Raw genomic sequence first — 23640 nt, forward strand, 5'->3', positions numbered from 1 at the left:
GGAAGGAATGAGAGGCTTCGAGACATTCTCATTCATCTAGAGGCACTAACATTGCGGTGGTAGAGTGTTAAGTTGGACTGGATGCATTCAAATTGTAGGTCTGCATCTGAGCTCTGTGGCTTTGTGCAGGTTGCTTAGCCTCCCTAGACCTCACTTTACTCATCTATACTGAGGGAATATCAGTGGAACCTGGCACTCGATTGTTGTGATGATTAACTGAGATAATACATCTAAAGTGGTTAGCACAGTGCCTGGGTCAGGACTGGAACCCGGATGAGCCTGACTCCGAAGCCTGTGTGCCTAACCACTGTATACCACTGTTTCCCAATTCACTAGGAAAACAGAGAAAGGAGGCAGCTAAGCCTGCATGGGAAGGGTCACAGGGCAAGTGGGAGAGGCTCAGAGAAAGCTAGGAGTTCCTAGGGGGTGAGTGGAAACAGTGTGGCCTTGGCATTCCAGCCACAGGGAACAGCATTGTGGATGTGGGAGCAAATGAGCCTGGAGCTCTGGGGAGTGGCTGGATTTTAGGCTGGGCAGCTGGGTGGGAGTCGATCACAGAGGGCCTCATGGACCAGCCTGAGGAGCCTGGATTTTTATTCAGAGTAGGCAGCGAGAAGACATCCAGCATTTTCAATGAGGAAGTGAAATGATCATATTGGCATTTTAGAAAGATCCTGCCGCTGAGGCTGGGTGTGGTGCATGTACCTGTAGTCCTAGCTTCTCTGGAGGCCAAGGCAGGAGGATCTCTTGAGCCCAGGAATTCAAGGCTGCAGTGAGCTAGGATTGCACCACTACTCCAGCCTGGTCAACAGAGCGAGACCCTGTCTCAAAAAAATTAAAAAAACAAATTCCATTGGTGAGGCAACAAGACTGGTGGCAGGGAAACCAGTTAGAAGAATGTTTCTGTGGTCCAGGCAGTAAGAGATCACAGTGGACTAGTGCGGTAGTGGGGGTAAGGGCAGAAAGAGAGAAGGGGCTAGGTTCAGGAGATGTCCTGAAGGCAGAACCAGTAGGACCCGGGGTTGTGTGGTGTTAGGAAGAGAGGAGTCAGGGAGGACTCTCCTGTTCTGTCTTAGGTAACTCAGCGGAGATTGATGCTGGTCACATAGATGCTAAAACTGCATGTATTGATCTATACATTATTCAAAAAGAATAAGTAAAAACCATCAGGAATGAAAGGAGTCATAGATTAAATTGATCCATGAATTCCCAGGCCCTATGCTATGGCTTGATAATTCCTCAAGATCACAGTGCATAGAATTACAAACACACTGATCGTACATGTTTTTGCCTCACAGAGGTAGAACAAATGGCTCCAGAAGGCCAGTCATTTCCCAGGGGCCTTCTGGCACATCTCTAGAACACAGTCGGCAACCCCTGGTACCTTCACCTAGGGCCAGGCATCAAGGGCTTGGCCTGTGTTGCTTTATAGATGTTATGTAGGATACCATTTGGATAAACACTTAGAAAGATTTCAGAACTTAGCCCAGTCTCTTAAATCAAGTAATCATAAGACTTAGCAACCAAACAAAACAATGCTGCTTTCCTTAATTATCTACATATTGTTTATAGAAAATAGGAAATGATTTATGTTTTTAAAAAAGGAAAGAAAGAAAGAAAAATAACAACCCTATAACATTCTGGTAGATTTTAGGTGCTTCTTCCAAGATTATCTTGAACTTTCAGTTATTTCAATAAGGCAATCCTTTTCTATTTGCAAAAAACAAAAAGTTGATTTAGTACATAAATATACAAACCCTTTTTGTTCTACCCACAATCCCAATGCCCTAACGAATATCCATTTTCATTTTACCACATTACCTGTTTATTCCTATATTTTTACAAACAATTCTCTGTTATATAACTATAACATAAACACAGATTGAGATCTGCTATTTCATTTATCATTATAAGCATTTTCTGTGTTGTGACATAGTTTTTGTTACCATCATTTTTAATGGCTATTTCATAATTTCTACCAGGTGTATGTATACTATCAGGTTTTTAGACAGTTTCCTATCATTAGACATTTATGTTGTTTCAAATTTTTCACTCTCATTAGTAGACTTACATTTAGCTTTTCCTGATTTTAGATTATTTCCTTGGAATTAATAGATCAAAAATATAAGTACTTTATGGCTTCGTATGTATTTTTAAAATGCTTTGGGGAAGGGTTGTGCTAATAAATGATATCATCAGCCATCTGAGTATTCCAGTTTTACTACAGCCTTGACAGCACTGAATATTATCCTTTCCAAAATGTCTGTGAATAACAGAGGGTTAAACATGGTGCCTTACTGGCCAAGTGCAGTGGCTCACACCTGTAATCCCAGCACTTTGAGAGGTTGAGGTGGGTGGATCACTTGAGGTCAGGAGTTTGAGACCAGCCTGGCCAACATGGCGAAACCCTGTCTCTACTAAAAATACAATTATCCAGTCGTGTTGGTGTGCGCCTGTAGTCCCAGCTACTCGGTAGGCTGAGGCAGGAGAATCACTTGAACCCAGAAGGTGGAGGTTGCAGTGAGCCGAGCCGTGCCACTGCACTCCAGCCTGGGCAACAGAGCGGGGGCTCTGTCTCAGAAAAACAAAAAAACAAAAAACATGATACTTTACTGTTGTGTCCATTTGTATAGGAGAAATTTTCCAGACCTAAACATAGGAAAATTTCTGCTTTTTCTAAGCAACTAGTATGCACTTATATTGATACTGGGACTCTTGGAACTCTATTGTATTATCTTCTTTGCTTGGGTGGTTAGGAAACTCAGAACCCACTTTTAACCAATGTGAAAAATCCCCTGGCTCAATTTTTATGCTTCCCTTGTTTTCTTTCTATCTCTATTAGCATGTCTATGTCTGTCAAGTAGTGTGCCTTTGTGAACAGCTGCTTCAAATCCTGGCTCTGAAGCCATTCATATGATGAAAGTCTGAAGGGCTTGGCCACAGGTTAATATAAATCCAAGGTGATGAGGCCACTAAACCTGGATGCAGTCTTAGGCTGCACTGCTAGACAAAGTGTTTAAAGAGCACTGTTACTGACCCCATCTTGAATCACTGCCTTTTACTCAGGTCACAACAATTTGAGAGGGACATAAAGTGAAAAGCTTGGATCCTCAGTTTACAAGAGTCAGGGTTAAAGGGATGGGATTTATTGCCTACAAAGTGGTACCCTTAAAGAATTCAGAGAATTGTTGCATCATTTTATTCAGTATTATCACCATGAGATGGTATTTTACAAGCCTTTTTTACTTCCAAAAGTGGTTTCATGATGCTATCGCATTAGATTCTCTAAACATTCTTGTGAGGTGCATCTTTTTGTCAACGATTTTCAGATGCCGAAATACTGTCGCATCCATTCTCTACGCTGGAAGTGGTCAGCTCCCCAGTGTAGAGAAATGGTCAGTCTTCAAGGTTCTCAATTTCTCACTAATTTGTGCACTTCTGTCCATCCCACTGATGCCATTTAGTTGAGATCACCAACACCTAGTCCTCCAATTAAGGGAAGACTACACAACCCCTTAGTCCTCAAATGCCACAGGAGGAAATTCAGGCACAGAGAGGTTAAATAGTATGTCCCAGTTCAAACAGCTAAGAAGGTCACAGTCCATATTTGTTGAGTGAATGAGTAAATCAATCAATGAGAGTATTGGTGTGGATAAAATAGGGGTGAATAGATGAATAGAGATTCATCCCCATCCCTAGAGAAAGCACTCAAGGTTTATGCCCTACCAATAAGAAATCAGCAACAGCATCTCTTCTCATGAAGGCTTACTCTCTCTGACCATGCATGCCTGCTCAATGCTGTACCAGGAGGGAAGGGAGTCTTGGTTATACTAAAAAAAATCCCTGGAAGTAAAAGGGTCATCAGGACAATCAGTGGTAATAATGGGTAACATTTATTAAGTACTTACTAACTGCCAGGCACTACTGCCAGCTATTTACATACATTCACTTTTTTAAATTTCACAATAACTCTAGAGGTTATTATCATTCCTGTTTTACAAATGGGGAAACTGAGTCATGCGGATACTAAATAACTTGCCCAAGGGCATCCAGCCTAACCAATGCCTGAGCTTGCATTCAATTCAGGTAGTCGAGTTCCAGAGTTCTTGCACATAACCCCTGCCCTGTCATGCCTCTCCACAAACATCATCTCTGTAAACCCCAAGGAAAGGGGCCCCATGGTTATGTTTTCACCTTGAGAGATGCTCTCTCTTCACGGATTTCTTGTGAATTGGTGTGGTTGTCCTGGGCAACAGCAATTATCATCCTCTGCTCAGCAGACAGAAAAAAGATACCCCTAGGCTTACATTCCTTCATTCAGCAAATGTGGATTGAGGTCTTTGCATGTGCCAAACCCTGTATGAGGTCCTTGCTCTCATGAAGCGTGTGTTCAAGCAGGAGGAGACATAAACTAAGCACCCAGAGAGTAAGTGAACAAAATAACTTCAGATAATGCTAAGTGATAAGACAAAGCAGGGCCATGTGACCCTTGTGCTACTCCACACTGGCTGGTCCGAGAAGGCCTCAGGGCAGAAGGACATTGTCCAGACGCCTGAATGGTTAAAGAGGAGGCAGTCTTGTGAAGAGCTGAGTGAAATTCCACTCCTGGGTGCAGTACAAAGGCCCCCCCATGAGGAGCAACGCTGGTGTGTTTCAGTAATAGAGAAAACAATAAAAAGCCAATGTGGCTGGGATCTGGTGAGTAAAGGTCAGAATTGTAAGACAGGAAGGCCAGAAGGTAAGCAGGATGAGTTACAGAGGCTAAGGGTGGGCTTAGGTTCCACGTGCCATGGAAACCACTGGAGGGTTTTAAACAGCGGAGAGTCACGTTCTGGACCAACCAGAACTCTCCTTCCTTTGTGAGTAGGACGGGGTGAAGCACAGAGTGGCCAAGTGAGACCCCCTTAGTATCCAGAGCCCCACAACCATCCAAGCACTCCCAACTCTGACACCAGTAGTCTTCTCCAGGGTCCTCACAGACTCCTATTAAGTCATTGAAACCAAGCACCTATGTTTTCCTCCCTTCTGTAGATGGCTATTTGTAAAACTCAGTCACTGTGCTCCCAGCTCTTCCCAATGGGTAACTGATTCTTGTGTTGACTTACAGATCATAAGGCAGCAGTTTCCTCAGTTAACCACCAGAAGACTCGGGACCCGAGGACAGTCAAAGTAAGCACCGGATGGCCATTCCACCTGCAGAGCGCACATCTATGGGCCTTGAGACAGGCCACACCTTTGGCTCTTTATCCTGAGCTCTGTCTGCAGGCCTGGCAGAAGTCTGTGCCTAGAGGGAATATGGAGGAGCTTTATGACAGCCAGGGCCCCTCTCTCAGGACTCCTGAAAGAGAGGTTGTCCAGAAGCCCAAGACGAGTTGGCTCTGCTGCTTTAAGGAATCTGATTTTGTACCACCCTGCTTTTAGGCATATCTTGTAAAATAGTCTTGGGCATCATTGAAAGGATTGCCTTGTGGCCTCTTGGATGATCACCAGGTTATCTGGACTGTTTTGCTGAGCAAACTCTGCTCTGATAGTATCCAGTAGACCAGAGAAGCAAAACTGTACTATTCCCTGCATGGGAGATGGGGCAGAAAGATCCAGCTGCACCATGGTCCATGAGGGCTCACGGCTTCCCATTCAACAGTTTCATCAAGCAACCAACCAACTCATGCTTTATACTTTCTGTGTGGCACATATGTGGTGCTAGGTACTGGGAACACAGGAGCAAATCAGTTTCTGTCCTCATGGAGCATACATTCTGGTGGGAAACAGACAAAACAGAGAATCAGATTGTGACAAAGTTGTAGCAGAGAGCAACAAAAGAGGAATGGCCAGGGAGGGTCTTTCAGAGGGGGTTACATTTAAGTAAAGACCAGGGGAGTGCAGAAGGCTATGCAGACACTTGTCTGCTAGATGTCAGTCAGTGGGAAGGGAATCTCTTCCTGTACTGCTCGATCTTCATTAAAATCTGGATTTATAGGACTTGCCTCTAAGGATGTTTCAAAAATTGTTGGACGATAATAGGTGTTCCACGAAGAAGAGCAGCAGGCCCTATAAGTTTGGTTAACACTAAGTTTAAACAGTTTCCTTTACTGCAAGACTTCTCAGAACCCTTATTATGCTAATGTACAAGGTGACTCCACTAGAGGGTGCCTTATTATGCAGTATTTCTAAGCATTTTGACCACGCTGAGCAGGTCAGCACATAGTGACCTATAAAACACTGTAACTTTTTAGAAAGGCAACCATATAGGACTTTTAAGACTTGTCTTGAAGGATGTGTCAAAAGCATGTCCAGTGCTCTCACCCTGGGCCAAACCCCTGTCCCTCACCAGCTCCTCTCAACCCTGGGCAGCACATTCCCATCCTCCAAGGGTGGGTTTGATTTTGGAGCCAAGGTAGGGAAAGAAAATGGATGATCAAACTGGGAAAAATCCTTTTTTGGTATTCTGAAAATAATGAGACTAATTTTTTTGGTATAGCTCAGAAGCTCTTGATCCAATCTCTAAACGGATTTCCAGAAGACTGTTGAACAAAGGACCTCTTGGAATAAATTACTAATAATTTTCCAAGATGACTATTCTGAAAAACAAAAAACAAAACAAAAAAAAACCAAAAAACAAAAAAACCTCAGTTATAATTTTAAAATTCTGGTATTTGTTTAAAAGTAAGGTTTCAGCCTTGGTACGTTATAGATTACAAAAGCCAGATTCTTCCTTGTTTGCTGGTAAACACATAGTAGGCAATTCAAAATGTTGGTCAAACAGAAGAGTGGATGGATAGAAGGATATGGAATAAACGAAAAGAAATTATTTTTCTCCTGCTCTTGGTCTTTGAGGAATCAGTGGCTCCGATACCTTGTTGCTCATTTCTAAGAAGAGTAGAAATAGTAAAGACACATAGTAAAGAGAGAGCAGAAAGGTTTCCCATCCTGCATAAACAGAGAAAATTTCCTTCTGTCCACATGGGAGAGTCTGTTTTTGTTCTGTTTTTCTTTTTCTTTAACCTCGAGGTTGGCAAAATATCTTCTTTAAAAATTCTGTATAATCAATTTTATTGTATCCTCTTCCATAAGGATACTTCAAATTTGGTCACACCTTCAACCAATTGAAAGGCAGTAAGAAGCTCTTGTCTCCAACCTGCATCATGGCTTTACAGAGAAACTCCCTTGGCAAATTGACAATGACAGAAGAAATCTGGGGGGTGGGCCAGGTGCAGTGGCTCACGCCTGTAATCCCAGCACTTTGGGAGGCTGAGGCCGGTGGATCACTTGAGGTCAGGAGTTCAAGATCAGCCTGGCCAACATGGTGAAACCCCATCTCTACAAAAAATACAAAAATTAGCCGGGCATGGTGGCACATCCCTTTAGTCCCAGCTACTCGGGAGGCTGAGGCAGGAGAATCGCTTGAAGCCGAAAGGCAGAGGTTTCAGTGAGCCAAGATTGCACCACTGCACTACAGCCAGGGTGACAGAGCGAGAACTGTCTCAAAAAAAAGCACATTCTGCACATGTATCCCCTGCCTTTTTTTAGAAGAAATTAAAAAAACAAAAAAGAAATCTGGGGGTGGCTGGTGAGGAATGTGTTGTTGTGCCCTACAGAACTGAAATAGAAGAACTCAAGATCAGAGTACTAGCTTCACTGTGGTTGTTGATTTTAGCTACGTGATCTCTGAATAGTCAAGAAGTGGTCTGGTCTGAACATATTAGATGATCTGGCTCTTAAGAAGTTATAAAGGTGAACTTTTTAAGGTTAGGGTGGTGTGTCATAACTGTCACCCCACTGGAAGCCACCGGAACCACGCTCCTCCCCCACCCACGGAGTGACTTCCAGGTGGGAAGGCAGTTATGACAGTTGGGAAGTAGTAGAAGACACGGAAGGCACAGAAGGCAGACTTCGCTCAGCACAAAGAAGAATTTTCTGATAACCATACTGGCAAAATGAACTGGGCTGCCTTCGGAGGGTCTGAATTTTTCATCCCAGAAGGCATTCATATAGATTCGAGATGCCCACTAAGCAGAAATATCACGGAATGGTATCAGGAATAAAGGAGGGTTGGGGATAGGGAAGGTTTTGACGTGCTCATCTCTTCCCTCCTCGCGAAAGCGCTTCCCGTAATTCAAAATGTCTTCTCATCTGTATGATTTTGTGACTTTCATCGTATCTCCATGGGTAGAGAAAAGTAGTTAATATGTTGTGTGGTGTTTCTGAAAGCGAGGTCCACGGATGACCTAACATTTGTATTGCCATGGGACTGTGAAAATCGACTCTAGACCTACTAAATAGGAATCTTTAAGGGTGGGGCGGGGCCCAGGAGTCTCTATTTTAATGTTTTTTTTTCTCTTCTTTTATTCCTAACCACTAGACTACCAGGGATATTTTAATATGTTTTGTAAGTGATTCTTATTAGTAGTAAGGTTTGAGAATCACTGGCTTAGTGGTTCAAAGCACTTGGGAGGTTCAAATCCTGCCTCTGCTCCTTACTCACTGGGTGATCTTGGGTGCATGACTTAAATTCTCTGGGCCTTAGTTTCCTTATCTATAAAAATGGGGATAATAATTAATTCTAGTTTTATGGGGATTTTGTGAGATTAAATAAGATAATATGTGTCAAGCATTCAGTACCAGAGATCTCAAACTGATGTGCTTTAGAATTACCCCTGTGGTGCTTGATTCAGTGCTGATTCCTGGGCTCCATTCCCAGATGTTCTAAATCAGTAGGTCCTGAGAGAGGGCCCAGGAGTCTGTATTTTTATTAAACTTTAAAAATGATTCTGGTAAGATCAAAGTTTATAAGACTATCTTGCAGTGTTTTCAGTAGGATAGCACTGTGGCTTCATAGTCAAAAAGACCTGTCTGTGTTCAAGAACCTGTTCTTCCCCTAAACAGCTATATGACCTTAAACAAATTATTTGAGCTTTCTTGCCTCCAGTCTCTCATGTGTAGAAAGACTGTAATAATTTCCATTATTGGTTATTTTACAAATTAAGGCATGCAAAGTCCTTTGCAAAGTGCCTGGCATATAGCCAGTGCTCAATAGATTATAGCTAAAATCTAAACAAAATGCAGCCTCCAATCCCTTGTTAGTCTTAATTGAAAACATTGCTAATATTAAGCCCATTTTGAGTTAATAAAAAGTTCTGGTCTTCGTTTTACATTCAGTGTCAACTGAAGCACTGAATTTACCTTTTTAAAAATACAGTTCTTTGAGACTACCATTTATTGATTAAGAAAAACACAGGCCAAGGCCAGGCGTGGTGGCTCATGCCTGTAATCCCAGCACTTTGGGAGGCCAAGGTGGGCAGATCATGAGGTCAGGAGTTCGAGACCAGCCTGACCAACATGATGAAATGCCATCTCTACTAAAAATACAAACATTAGCTGGGTGTGGTGGCACATGCCTGTAATCCCAGCTACTTGGGAGGCTGAGGCAGGAGAATCGCTTGAACCCGGGAGGCGTGGAGGTTCAGTGAGCTGAGATTGCACCACTGCACTCCAGCCTGGGTGACAGAGCGAGACTCTGTCTCAAAAAAAAAAAAAAAGAAAAAAGAAAAGAAAAACATAGGCCAAATGAATTTTTATTGGAGGTGCAGTTAGTAGTCACAAACATATCCTGCTTGGGTCCCCACAGAGAAGGGACACTCAAGTGCTGGGATCCCATTTGGCTAGACATGAGAGATCAAGTACTAATGGAAAATTTTTCATCCCCTCTCTGCTTTGCAAAGTATTTGACTTAACGTTTTCTGTAGGAGGCAATTTTGGTTATTTTTACCTGCCTGATTGATGGCTGGCACTTTGGTTTAATTCTATATTTCAGTGATATTAGACTTACAGGAGAGTTAACTCTTCTATCCCCAGGTAGGATGGCCCCAGCTTTCCTTGGCCTTGGGCAACACTCCCTACCTCAGGAAACCTCACTTAATAACAGTGCATGTGGGTCTCTCTCTTTTTTTTTCTCTCTCTCTCTCTGTCTCCCTCCCCTTGTGGCCCAGGTACCATTACTATGGCATTGCAGTGAAAGAAAGCTCCCAATATTATGATGTGATGTATTCCAAGAAAGGAGCTGCTTGGGTGAGTGAGACGGGCAAGAAAGAAGTGAGCAAACAGACAGTGGCATATTCACCCCGGTCCAAACTCGGAACGCTGCTGCCAGAATTTCCCAATGTCAAAGATCTAAATCTGCCAGCCAGCCTGCCTGAGGAGAAGGTAACCACAACTGAAGTGACTATTTGGGGTGGGTGGTTTCTCTCTCTTTCTCTTTCTCTCTTTCTCTCTCTCTCTCTCTCTCTCTCTCTCTCACACACACACACATTTATTGCAAAACAGTGAGTTTAAAAATATAAAGATAGAAATCCAGGCTGGGAGAGGTGGCTCATGCCTGTAATCTCAGCACTTGGGAGGCCAAGGTGGGTGAATCACTTGAGGTCAGGAGTTCGAGACCAGCCTGACCAACATGGTGAAACCCTGTCTCTACTAAAAATACAAAAAATTAGCCGGGCGTGGAGGTGGGCACCTGTAATTCCAGCTGGAGGCTGAGGCGGGAGAATTGCTTGAACCTGGGAGGCAGAGGTTGCAGTGAACCAAGATTGCACCATTGCACTGCAGCCTGGGCAACAAGAGCGAAACTCCATCTCAAAAAAAAAAAAAGAAAAGAAAAGAAAAGAAATCAAAATAAAGCATGGACTATAGTTAATAACAATTTATCACTATCAGTTTATTAGTTGTGACAAATATATCCTAGTAATACAAGTTGTTAACAATTGGGATGAGGCATATGGGAATTCCCAGTACTATCTTTACAACTTTTCTGTAAATCCAAAACTATTCTAAAATAAAATTTGCTCTATCAATCTCTATCATGTATGTCTGTCTATCTACCTATCATCTATCTTCTGTCTATCTACCTACATACCTGTCCTATGATCTTATGCTGTCTCATTTCATGAGGAAAGAACCGCTCCCCTCTGAATTGCTTTTCCACAGGATAAAGTCCATTTTCCCATGTGCTGCAGGGGATTTGGTGAAATCATAGTCTAACAGTCAAAGAAGATTTTATAGGTATAGTGAATGTGATAGTTTTGATCATAGAATATTTGGAGCAACTTACTGAAAAAACAAATTTGGGGAAGTTTCCCTTGGGGTATCACATTTCTTTTTTTTTCTATTTTTTCTTTTTGAGATGGAGTCTTGCTCTGTCATCCAGCCTAGAGTGCAGTGGCGCAATCTCGGCTCACTGCAACCTCCGCCTCCCAGGTTCAAGCAATTCTCCTGCCTCAGCCTCCCAAGTAGCTGTGATTACAGGCGCCCGCCACCACATCCAGCTAATTTTTGTATTTTTAGTAGAGACGGGGTTTCACCATGTTGGCCAGGCTGGTCTCGAACTTCTGACCTCATGATCTGCCCACCTCGGCCTCCCAAAGTGCTGGGATTACAGGTGTGAGCCACTGGGCCCAGCCGAGTATCACATCTTTAATGCACCTATTGATGCAACCCAGTGCCGCTCTAACATGTATTGAGCTTCTGCTAAGTCTCCATGTCACACTAGGATCTGGGATGCAGTGAAGAATGAGATGAATCCTGCTTTCAGAAAGCTTAGAGTCAACCAGGGAGACAGATGCTTGCATAAGTCAAATTAAGTTTATATAAAATGCATGTCTATGTTCTAAAATGAGGAAAATGAACTTGTATCTGTAAAGGATACATTCATTAAATCTAAGAAATAGATAAATATTTTTTCTTAAATTTGCTTTTTTGGTCAATAAACACACAAATGAACTTCCTGCACCATGGATTTAAAATTCTCAGGTAATTAAAAAAAACATAAAAATAAAAAAATTATTGGATAAATGGAGGGGGAGATTAATTTTTTTTTTTTTTTTGCTAAGCACGTTGCAGAGAATTTCCAAATGTCTTATGGTGACTTAGGCAGAATCACTTCTTCATATAACTATACATTGGATTTTAACTTTTTAGTGGTCTCAGCCAATGAAGAGAATTTAGTTCCGTAACCCTGCTTAGCTCTATGTGCCAGGCACTGTGCTAAGTGCTGGATACATGAGCATGAATAAGATACCATTTTTGTTTTCCTAGAGCTCACAGTTTCAGGGGGTGGAAAATGGGGGCAGAAGGAGAAACCAGCACATTCCGTATCTCAGGGAGAAACACACTCGTGCTGTGTGAGCACAGAGGAGGGAGCCGAGGGTCAGAGAGTACCACCTAATGAAAATCAGTCTCACCTGGGTCTAGTAGGCTGAGCCAGTGTTAGGTGAATTCCATCCCCCCCACAGGGAAGAAATGACTTAAAAACTGAATGTCCAAGGGCAGCAGCAATGTGTATTAATGTGTGTCTTTGTTGTTGATCCTCCACCCACCCTCACAGGTTTCTACCTTTATTATGATGTACAGAACACACTGTCAGAGAATACTGGACACTGTAATAAGAGCCAACTTTGATGAGGTAGGTCAACAAGGGTTGAGCTGTGAATACTCGGTATTAAAAATCTTGTAACACTAGCTCCTATTTCATGAGCTCCTGCTAGGTGCCAGGCCTGGCATCTGGAAGCCCTTCCTGGATACCCATTAGCTCACTTCATCCTCATGAGATCCCATGAGGCAGGTATGATTATTATCCCCATTTTATAGACTGTACGTGTGTATAGCAGTGGGCTTGGCCTCCTCCTTTGACTAACTGGTGAACTGCCTCCTGCCCTATCAGCACACTAGGAAGACCATTTTGCCAGCATATCATTACACCCAGGATTATAGATTCAGAGAAGCTAAAGAAAAGCTTCCTTACATTTTGGAAAAAATATATGAAAAGCTTTATTCTATTTTGTATATTTAGGCTTTTCCTGAGGCTTGTCCACTTTGGTACATTTGGAGCTGGTTACCCTCCATTCCCAAGGTCTGATCCATAGATTTCCATCAAATCCCATCAGTAAGGCCATCGTTAAATACAAACAACGTAAGAAGTCCATTTTATTTTAAAATATTGTAGTTAAAGAATGGAGAGGAGGAAATGAGAAAGGATGGAAGAACAATAACCAATAATAAAGTTATATAACTTTATTATTTTTTGACGGAAGATAATGTGGTCTCTAAAAGGACTACAAAAAACCCAGTAGTTATTGATGGAAGAGATCCCAGAAATTCCTTTGGTGTGTGTGTTGTGGGGAGGGGGTGCTGTTGTAGGTGGAGGAGTATAAAAACAATGTCAGGTACAAAACGCTCTTCTCCCGTACTTTTCTGCCTTCCCACGGCTGTGTCCTTTAGGAGCAAATGTTTGTTGAGCACTTCCACTATCACTTTGCTCATAGACACAGCTCCAGACGAGATGGGAGTGTGTTGGTAAAGAAGTACTGTTCTTCCCTCTCTTGACTTTTATCCACTAGACTTCTAAAATGTACTTTAAAATGTCCCAAATTACTTGAGCAAAAATTTCGGCAAATTTTTTCTTTTAAGAAAGAAAACTCCCTGCTTTCTTTCGAACTGTGGTTTGGCTCTATCTTACATTTCAAAGATCACTCTGAGATCAGGACAAATAATGATTTGTGACTGGCTAAGACAATACTAGCTGCTGTAACAAATAACTCTCCAAATCTTAGCACACTGGAGGTTTATTTCCCACTCATGTCACAATCCAGTGCGTTGGTTCTTGGTTGGAAGGCTGGTTGCTGGGGGTGATTCAGGGACTCAGGCTCCTTCCACCCTGCCCTAGAGCCTTGGAGTCCTCTTTGTTCAGCTGATGGGTGGGGAAAAGAACTACTAGGAAGGCATACCCTCTACTTATCCTTGTCAGCCCAGAAATAAAATAGCACTTCTGCCCATATTCCATTGACGGGAGCTGGTCCCACGGCCCCACCTTAATGCAGCAGGGGCTGGGGGTGTGGTCCCTCACTGGGCGGCAGCTTACACTACTCAAATCTCTAATGGACAGCTGTTCCTCTCTGCCACAGTTACCAACAACAAAACTAGTGGCAGTCCCCCCTTATGTTCATATGTAGCTTATTCATCTCAAAACTCACTCTCATTTCATTTCATTTGCTTAATTCCAACACCTATTGGGTCCCATACACTATTGGAGAGATAAGTAAAACACAGCCGATAGGATGGGGGGAAGGCATGTAACCAGCAACTAGGATGCAGAATATATGGTGAGAGGTCCAGAAACATTGAGGGGCAGATGCTGCTATGGGAAGAGTGCCAGGCTTCAAGTCCCAGGCTTGGATTCAAGAGCTGGCTCTGCCTTTCAAGCCTCAATTCCTCATCCTAGAAATGAAGATTTAAAAAAATCATCCCCATCTATTTAATTCATAGTGTTACCAGAAAGAGGAGATAAGACTATGCCTGGTAAAAGCTCTTTGTAAACTGTAAAAGGTCATACAAATGCTTGTTCTTTTCAGATGTGTCAACCAGAGTGTTGAGAGACTTGGCCAAGGTCACACAGTTGGTTAGGGCCAAAGGTGTGACAAGGTCCTTCGTCACCTGACACCCTTAGGCCAATTCCACCCCACTGGCAGGAATATTTGGTGGCTGCTTTTAAGATAGCTAATTCTTCTCAGCCACAGAATAATGAAGGGAGACATTTTACCTCTGATGAGGATGGCTTTCTCCTATAGCTGAGAAAAGTCATTGGTAAATGCATGGTGGATGTATCTGGTACACCTTGACTTTACAGTTGGTTTCAAGTCTTCCAAGTCTTTAATATCGGTTGAGGTTACAACTTATGCTAGTATCACTGTCCTAAATTATCTTGTTTGTTCACTTGTTCATTGTTTGTCTCTACCACTATAATGTAAGCCTTTGAGGGCAGGAACCTCATCTGTCTTGTTCACTGCTATATCCTATCTAGCCATACTTTTAGGCTGTCAGTTAGTATTTGTTGGGTGAATGAGTGGATGAATGGATGAACAGGTGTAGAAATGCCATTGACTTATAACATTGTCAAGCAATTAAAGAATGCAAATCTGAGGCCGGGCGCGGTGGCTCACGCCTGTAATCCCAGCACTTTGGGAAGCCGAGGTGGGCAGATCATGAGGTCAAGAGATCAAGATCATCCTGGTCAACATGGTGAAACCCCGTCTTTACTAAAAATACAAAAATTAGCTGGACGTGGTGGCACGCGCCTGTAGTCCCAGCTACTCAGGAGGCTGAGGCAGGAGAATCGCTTGAACCCAGGAGGTGGAGGTTGCAGTGAGCCAAGATTGTGTCACTGCACTCCAGCCTGGTGACAGAGTGAGACTCCATCTCAAAAAAAAAAAAAAAAAAAAAAATGCAAATCTGCATATAGGGGACTTGGGGACGTCTTCTCCAGACTACATTGTACAATAAGCTGTAAAGTTCAGTAGTCTTGTGATTGAGTCCCAAATCTGCCACTGACTAACCTGTGACCTTGAGCAAGGCACTTAACCTCTCTGAGCCTGGATTTCTTTTGCTACAAGATGAAAATAATAATTATATCTATACCTCATAGTGAACATGAAATTGTGTATGTAAAGTGTCTGATTTTGTTCTAGAATATGATAAATGTTAGGCATTTTTGTAATTATTTTATTGAGAGCCTTCCAACCCTGTTACACTTAGGGACCCCAATTGCAAGTCATCACAGGTGTTTCCACAAGGTGCCAATGTTCAGAATGAACTAAATGTGAACATGGAAAAAGAAATAGAAAATTTGCTTGGTATTCCTAAGGAAATCATCTCCTAGTACTTCACTGAGCTGAGAGACAAAGGGCCGAGAGTTCAGAAGATTGAAACAGATACCTCAGGAAACTTAATTTTACTAATAATTTGGAATCATTTGCCTCTGATTCTTTCACTGTTTATGCTTGTAAGGTGTAAGAACTTATCAGAACTCTCCTTTCTGCCTAATAATGTTTCCATTTGTTAAATGCCTACACGATGCCAAGCATTTTACATAAGCTATCTTATTTCACCCTAATAGTAGGAAGACATCATTATCTTCATTTTACAAATGCTGGTAACTCTCAGAGTTATATGTTTAGTCCTGAGCTCCAGATTCAATTGACTCAAAATCTAACTTAACACAGCCAAACCAGAGCTCTTAATTTTCTGCCCCAAATCTGTTTTTCCCAGGTCTTAGATTGCGACTCCCCTCCACCCAATTGCTTAAGCCACAAACTTTGATTCTCCCCTTTCCCTCACCCTTCAGATCCAGTCCATTGGGAGATCCTGTCACCTCCACCTTCTGCAGGGAAACACTGCATCTGTCCATTTCACACCTAACTTCCAAGCTTAGCGCTTGAGCTAAGGCCATTCTCCCTCCTTCCTTTTCCTTCTCACCTGGAGGAACAAGTATCATTGGACAATAAATGGCCTAAAATGCAGAGAGTAGGAAGGGAGGTTAAAACTGGAGAATATACCTTCTACAAAAGCCACTCAGGAAACTGAGGACGGATCAGCCTTCCCCGTGTGGCTTGAACAGGCTTCAAACAGACAGATGCCTGCTAAGGACACTGATTTTGCACAGATTTGTTTGAATCCACACAACAGCTGATCTTTTCTAGACGTTCTGCTAGAAATTGACTGCTCATATAAAAAAGTGGGTACGGCTGCCTGCAAGAAGAGCTAAGTAAGGCAAATGAATTCAAAATCTATCAACTCAAGAATCAGCTGGGCAGAGCTTCTTACTCAGAGTTAGAGGAGCAGACAAGAAGGCCCAGGACCTGACCTGAGCCTGACACCCAGGGAATGAGCTGGGATCAGGGGACAGTGGAGGGTCCTCTGGAGGGCAAGTACCTTGTCCAAAAGCCGTGGACATCTCCAGGCTCAGGCCACGCTAATAGTCAGCCACCGGATGTCTCAGTGACAGAACAAAAGTCTTGATAGGTGAGCGGAGCCACAGTAGGGATCCTGGCTGGGTGACACTCAGAAACATAGGTAAGAAAGTCTCAAACACCTAGGGCAGGACACTGATCTCTTGAGCCCAGTAATGGTAGTGCCTCCATGATAAAATATTAGTAATAACAGCTAACCTTTATTAAACATCTACGATGTGCCAAGCACTAGAAGCACTTTTTAGAAATCTTTACTAAAACCTATGCAGTAAATACTGCTTTTATCCCCATTTCACAGAAGGGGAACGGAGGCCTACAGATATGATACTCCTCAGTAGTGGAGCCAGGATTAGAACCCTGCAAGTCAGTCTTCACTCCTCCAGATTTTGTTTTAATTTTCAATCTGGATGAAAACTTTGCAGTATTTCCACTGTCATGGAATAAACAGGACTCTAACTGAAGTCTTTTCGATTTACAGACCTGACTTCATTCACCACTATGATCATGTTTTCAGCAATCACCACTTCTCTCCTAGGAAGTCAGAGAGGCATGCCTTTCTCCCTGCTTCTTATCCTCCAAGCCTTCCATCCTGTACTTCCACGGGGAAGTCCAGGCAGGCTGTAGGCATCAGGGAAGCCTATTCACAGGAGGCTGAGATGGAGTCACCAGGCTAGAGTCAGGGCATGGCTCTACTAGCCAGAGGCAGCCTTTTCAGAGGAAAATTAGGCCCTACTCCTTGGAGGGGCCTGAAGGATGCTGCAGGTTACCAGGGCAGGGGCAAAAAGCTGGGAAGTAGGCAGCAGCCTAGGGAGAGACATGGGCCTCAGCAATGGGGTAGAAACCCAGTTACCATGTGAAGAACAAACTAGCCACAAGAGAGAGACTGTGGAAGGACTGAGGCAGACATAGGCTCTATCTCATCCATTCCCTGACTGGCTGTCTGGCTTTGGACAACTAATATCTCTGCAAATAAGAGTAATGATTCTCAGCTATAGTATTACGAGTATTACATGAAAGAACCTAAGCAAAGTACAAGGCATATAGTAGGTACTCGATAAAGAAAGCTAATGGCGGCCAGGCGGTGGCTCACTGTAATCCCAGAACTTTGGGAGGCCGAGGCGTGCAGATCACCTGAGGTCAGGTATTCCAGACCAGCCTGGTCAACATGGTGAAACCCTGTCTCTACTTAAAAAATACAAATATTAGCCAGGTGTAGTGGCACACACCTAGAATCCCAGCTACTCAGGAAGCTGAGACAGGAGAATCGCTTGAACCCAGGAGGCGGAGGTTGCAGTGAGCCGAGACCACACCACTGCACTCCAGCCTGGGTGACAGAGCAAGACTCCAGCCTCCCAGAAAAGAAAGCTAATGGCAATAATACTTGCCCCAAAGTGTTAAGACTAGCGGGACTCAGTTATCTCCCACGCCAAATCAGGATTGATTTGGGGAAACAGGGATGTGGATAATGCTACATGTGGAACTCAAGAGTGCCCATCTGTTGGGGAGAGAAGGAAACATGATCCAGAAACCAAGTCAAACCCATTGGAATGTATAAAAATTCAGAGTTATGTGTTCCCCAGCTTCGAGATGGGCTGCTCCCCAAGTGAAGATGTGCTGCAGATGTTAGCTGATAGCTGAAGTCTAGATTTTCTCAAATGTTATTATATACATCAGTTACTATCTTCTACTATTTCTCTTCACTTCCCTTACCTTTCCCACCACTTTGCCCCCTATTCTACTCAACTTCTAACCCACAGCTAAAAGGCAGAGGTGTAGGGGAGGCGGCAAGGGGTTCTCTGCTTTGGACATTCACTCTGCCTTTCATTCCGTAACAATGTGGCTCAAGTTCCTGCTATTGTCATATTAATAGTAATAATTGCATTTCTGGGTGGCTGCTATAATCTGGTTCTTTGCTGCTGGTTTGGGGAGTTTTAAAAAGTCAATCACACACACTTCATGTGCTCACATAGCTTACCGCTCAGGAATCACCATCTAGCATCCCATATAGCACCCACTGGCCAGGGAGCTTTGGGAAATGGAAGAATTCCGAGATGAAAAGCCTCTTGCACTTGACCCAATCTTTGACGCACAAATTTGAATCAGGAGAATTTTGTTTGTGTGGCACCTATTCTCCTCCCTTCAGCCACACTCCTTTTACCCGTGACTTGCATACCTTTCCCTTCCTTCCCAGAATACCCAAGGGGCCCCTGAGGTTCGGTGGGCTCAAAGAATAGTGAGTACTAGTGCTCCGACCTTTTTAAAAACAATGCCCCACCTTCCTTTCCTTAAACTCTTCCCAGACCCCAGTAAGCACTGAAGGGGCTGAGGGGTGAAAGTGCTTCATCTTTTGGGGCAGAGGAGACCCCAGCCTGCCAGGCTAGGCAGTTCCCCAGCAGTGAGCATGTTGCATGCCTGGGCAGAGGGAAGACTTGAAGCAGGAGAAACTCCCAGGGCCTCCTACAACATGGCAGGCTGGGGGTGACTTCTGCTGCTGCAGGGGAAGTAGATGACAGCGTTGTAGACTTGGTTGGCCTTGGTGGAGTCCCAAGCTTCTGTTGGGAGGGCCCTGGGTAACCTCATGGTTCTTCTCTCTGTGGGTCAATACAGGTTCAAAGTTTCCTTCTGCACTTTTGGCAAGGAATGCCGCCCCACATGCTGCCTGTGCTGGGCTCCTCCACAGTGGTGAACATTGTCGGCGTGTGTGACTCCATCCTCTACAAAGCTATCTCCGGGGTGCTGATGCCCACCGTGCTGCAGGCATTACCTGACAGGTGGGCATGCTTATTCTTGTCTTCCTTCACGGCTGGTCCACAGAAGGGATTGTTCTGCTTCTCTTGTACTGATTATAATCATGCCCTGTCCAGAGGCCTCCCTTGTAAAGACCATTAATATTGAACTTTTAAATATTAAAGTTTATTTATATTTTGGAATATAAATAAACTTAATATTTTGAACCATTTGTGTGGCTTAAAATTCAAAGGTATAAGATGGTGTACAGTAAACAATCTCCCGACCAGACTCCTGTCCCCCAGACAACCCAGTCCCTTCCCAGAACATCAAATAGAATTATTTTCTTGGAGTCTGTCCAGATCTGATATGCACATGTAATCAATGCATATTATATACTGTTTTTCTTACTGAAATGGTGACATACACTATATCCTGTTCTGTGCCTTGCTGTAAAACAAAACAACTTAACCTTGAAGTTTATGCTGGACAGCTTCCATGCCCCTCCAGATGCAGTCTCCACCACACTTCATGCTGCCTTCTGCTGGGGCCAGAGGTGGGGCATATGCTGATAGCATGGGCCACACACAGGGCACTTCTCAGGGAGGGATAGAGGGAGGAGAGTGAAGTCAGGAGATGGATTATCTGGCCCCCCTCCTGTGAGATTGTGTTGAGCTGGCTGGGTTCCTTCACTGGGCTGTGTTCCCTTCCAAGCAACTTTCCAGGCTTTCCTTGGGCACAGGGTGGGCGAGAGCCTGTGCTCCGAGCCTTAGGTTGCAGCAGTCTCCCTTATAGTTCCTCTACCCCGTCCACACCTTTGTGACATGTCCCTTGTAAATAAACCCACCCATTTAGAGTGGCACTCCTTCCTGTTGGGACTGTTACAAAGCACATTCCACATCCATGTATAAGGTGTAAGGAGCTTTTTTCTTTTTTACAACTGTATAGGGTTCCACCATCTTGCATTTAGTCAATTCTCTTGATACGTCCAGTTTTGTCCTACTCCAAACAACACTGTGATGAATGACATTTCATTTACCTTTTTTTTTTTTTTTTTTTTTTTAACATGGTGAAGTGTATTAGTTTCCTGTGACTACTGTAACAAATTACCACAAACTGGCGGGGTGACTTAAAACAACAGAAAAGTTATTCTCCCACACTTCTGGAGGCCAGAAGTCCCAAATCAAGCATTGGCAGGGTTGGTTCCTTACTGAGGCTCTAAGGGAGAGTATGTGCCATGCCTGTCTTCTGGCTCCCGGTGTTGCCAGCAATCCTTGGTGTTTCTTGGCTTGCAGACGCATTACTCTAATCTCTGCCTCCACCATCACAGTGCTTCCTGCTCTGTGTGTGTGTGATTTTCAATCTGTATACCTTTTCCCCACCCCCATCTTATTGCACTGGCTAAAATCTTTAGGATGATGTCCTAGCCCTAGGCAAGGGTGGACATCTTTGCATTTACCCTGACCTTAAGGGGAAAGCATTCAGTATTTACTATAAAATATAATGTTAGCTATAGGTTTTTAATATCTGGTTGAATGTGTGTGTGTTCGTGTGTGTGTATAATAATAATAATGATTATTATTTTTTGAGACAGAGTTTCGCTCTTGTTGCCCAGGCTGGAGTGCAATGGCACAGTCTTGGCTCACTACAACCTCTGCTTCCCGGGTTCAAGTGATTCTCCTGCCTCAGCCTCCCAAGTAGCTGAGATTACAGGTGTGTACCACCATGCCTGGCTAATTTTTTGTATTTTTAGTAGAGACGGGGTTTCACCATGTTGGCCAGGCTGGTCTTGAACTCCTGACCTCAGGTGATCCAATTGCCTCAGCCTCCCTTTGTGCTGGGATTACAGGCAGGAGCCCCTCACACCTGGCCAATTATTTTTTTTTAAGATGAGCTCTTGTTCTGTTGCCTGGGCTGGAGTGCAGTGGTGCAATCATTGATCACTGCTCACTGCAGCCTCAAACTCCTGGGTTCGAGTGAGCCTCCTGCCCCAGCCTGCAGAGTAGCTAGAACTATAGGCATGCCCCACAGGACCTGGCTAATTAAAAAAAAAAATTGTAGAGATAGGGTCTCACTATACAGCCTAGGCTGGTGGTCATAAATTTTTAAAAAATATATTGCTAGATCTGAATTGTTAATATTTTGTTCAGAGGGTTTTATAGTTCATCAAAGTTATTTGATCAATAATGAAAGTTATTCATCTTTAGTTTTCTTGTCTCATAATGTCTTTCTCTTATTTAGATATCAGAGGAACCCTGGCCTCATAAATGCATTGAAAAGTGTTCCCTCTCTTCTTTTTTTCAAAAAAATTCATAATATTTTCTTATTATCCTTTTAATATCTGTAGGCTCTGTAGTGATGTGTCCTTTCTCATTCCTGATATAGGTAATTTGTGTTTTCTTTCCTTTTTCTTGGTCAGTGTGACTAGAAATTTTTCCATGTTATTGATCTCAAAAAATAGCTTTTGGTTTCTCTGGTTTCTTGTTTTCTGTTTTCAATTTTATTGACTTTTGCTTTTTATCTTTATTCCTCCCTTTTTGTGCTTGCTTTGGATTTATTTTGCTCTTCTTTTTTCAGTTTCTTTAAGTGAAAACTTAGGTCATTGATTATAAATCTTTCTACTTTCCTAATAAAAGCATTTAATGCTATAAATTTTATTCTAATCTCTACTTAGCTGCACCCACAGATTTTGATACATTGGGTTTTCATTTTAATTCAGTTCAAAATATTTTCTACTTTCTCTTGTGAATTCCTTTTTGATCTATGGGGTATTTAGAAGTAAACTGTTTAATTTCTAAATATTTGGGGATTTTCAAGATATCTTTCTATTAATAATTTCTAGTTTAATTCCCTTCTGGTCATATTATATACACAGTATTATATCAATTCTTTTAAGTTGATAACATGTTTCATGCTCCAGAATGTGGCCTATTGGTGAATGTTCTATGTGTACCTGAAAAAGCTATATATTCTGGTATCATTAGGTTAATTATTCTATAAATGTCAACTAGGTCAAGTTAATTGATAGTATTGTTTAAATTTTCTTTGTCTTTACTGATTTTCTGTCCATTTGTTCTACTGATTAGCAATAGAGAAGTATAGACACCTCCAGCTCTAATTGTGAATTTGTCTATTTCTATACATTTTTGCTTCATGTATTTTGAAGCTCTGATGTTAAATGCATACAAATTAGAACTGTTATGTCTTATTGGTGAATTGACTTCTTTTCATAATGTCTTTTTTTATCTTTCATAATATTTCTTGTTCAGAAGTTTACTTTGTCTGTTTGTAATATAGCTACTCCAGGTTTTTTTTTAAATTAGTGTTTGCATGTCATTTTTTTCCACCCTGTTGATTTGTCTTTATATTTGAAGCAGATTTCTTGTAACCAACATAGAAACATAGAGGGAGGTCTTTCTTTTTTATTGTCTGGCAATTTTCCTTTTTAGTTGGTATGGTATGTGTAGATCTTTATATTTCGTGTAATTAAATATATGGTTCAATTAAGATCTTCCCTCTTCCTAGTTGTTTTCTATTAGTTTCATCAGTTTTTGCTCCTTTATTCCTCTTTTTGTGCCTAATTTTGTGTTAATTATTTTTATCATCCCATTTATCTCCATGGTTGGCCTTTTTTTTTTCCCCTCTGAGACAGGGTCTCACTCTGTCACCCAGGCTCCAGCTGGAGTACAGTGGCACAAACACAGCTCACTGCAGACTCAACATCCTGGGCTCAAGCAATCCTCCCACCTCGGTCTCCTGAGTAGCTGAAATTACAGGCATGTGCCACTAAGCCTGGCTAATTTTTTTACTTTTATGTAGAGATGGGGTCTTGCCATGTTTCCTAGGCTGGCTTGAACTCCTGGGCTCAAGGAATCCTCCTGCCTCAGTCTCCCAAAGTGTTGGGATTATAGGTGTGAGCCACCATGCCTGGCCATGATTGTCTTTTTAAAAATACCTCTTAAAAAAAATTACCAGTTGTTTTAAGTTTTTACATCTTTAATTATAATATACCTTCAAATAATATTATATTGCTTCACATGTAGTGTAAGAATCTTAACAACAGTATACTCCCAATTTGTCCTCCCATTTTTTATGCTATTATTGTCATACATTTTGTTTTTGT

General features: G+C 42.6%; 1 protein-coding gene and 1 long non-coding RNA gene across 7 annotated transcripts in view; one reads left to right on the forward strand and one right to left on the reverse strand.

Annotated features, from left to right (window-relative positions):
• Positions 1-23640, reverse strand: part of LOC129010601 (uncharacterized) — a 269081-nt gene that overhangs the window by 172793 nt on the left and 72648 nt on the right. The gene's annotated exons all lie outside the window — the stretch shown is intronic.
• The window catches only part of RFX4 (regulatory factor X4), a 179056-nt gene that overhangs the window by 93884 nt on the left and 61532 nt on the right, over positions 1-23640 (forward strand). For 4 of the 6 annotated variants that reach the window (XM_063646674.1, XM_063646675.1, XM_054445062.1 and 1 more), the window contains 4 exons: positions 5108-5169; positions 9987-10200; positions 12374-12451; positions 19398-19561. In XM_063646674.1, the coding sequence (XP_063502744.1) occupies positions 5108-5169; positions 9987-10200; positions 12374-12451; positions 19398-19561 (518 nt within the window). Of the gene's footprint in view, positions 1-5107; positions 5170-7846; positions 8030-9986; positions 10201-12373; positions 12452-19397; positions 19562-23640 lie in introns of those variants that run through there. The other 2 variants (XM_054445064.1, XM_054445065.1) reach the window with 1 other exon arrangement.

Source organism: Pongo pygmaeus, chromosome 10 (genome assembly GCF_028885625.2).
Source record: "Pongo pygmaeus isolate AG05252 chromosome 10, NHGRI_mPonPyg2-v2.0_pri, whole genome shotgun sequence".
Lineage (NCBI taxonomy): Eukaryota > Metazoa > Chordata > Mammalia > Primates > Hominidae > Pongo > Pongo pygmaeus.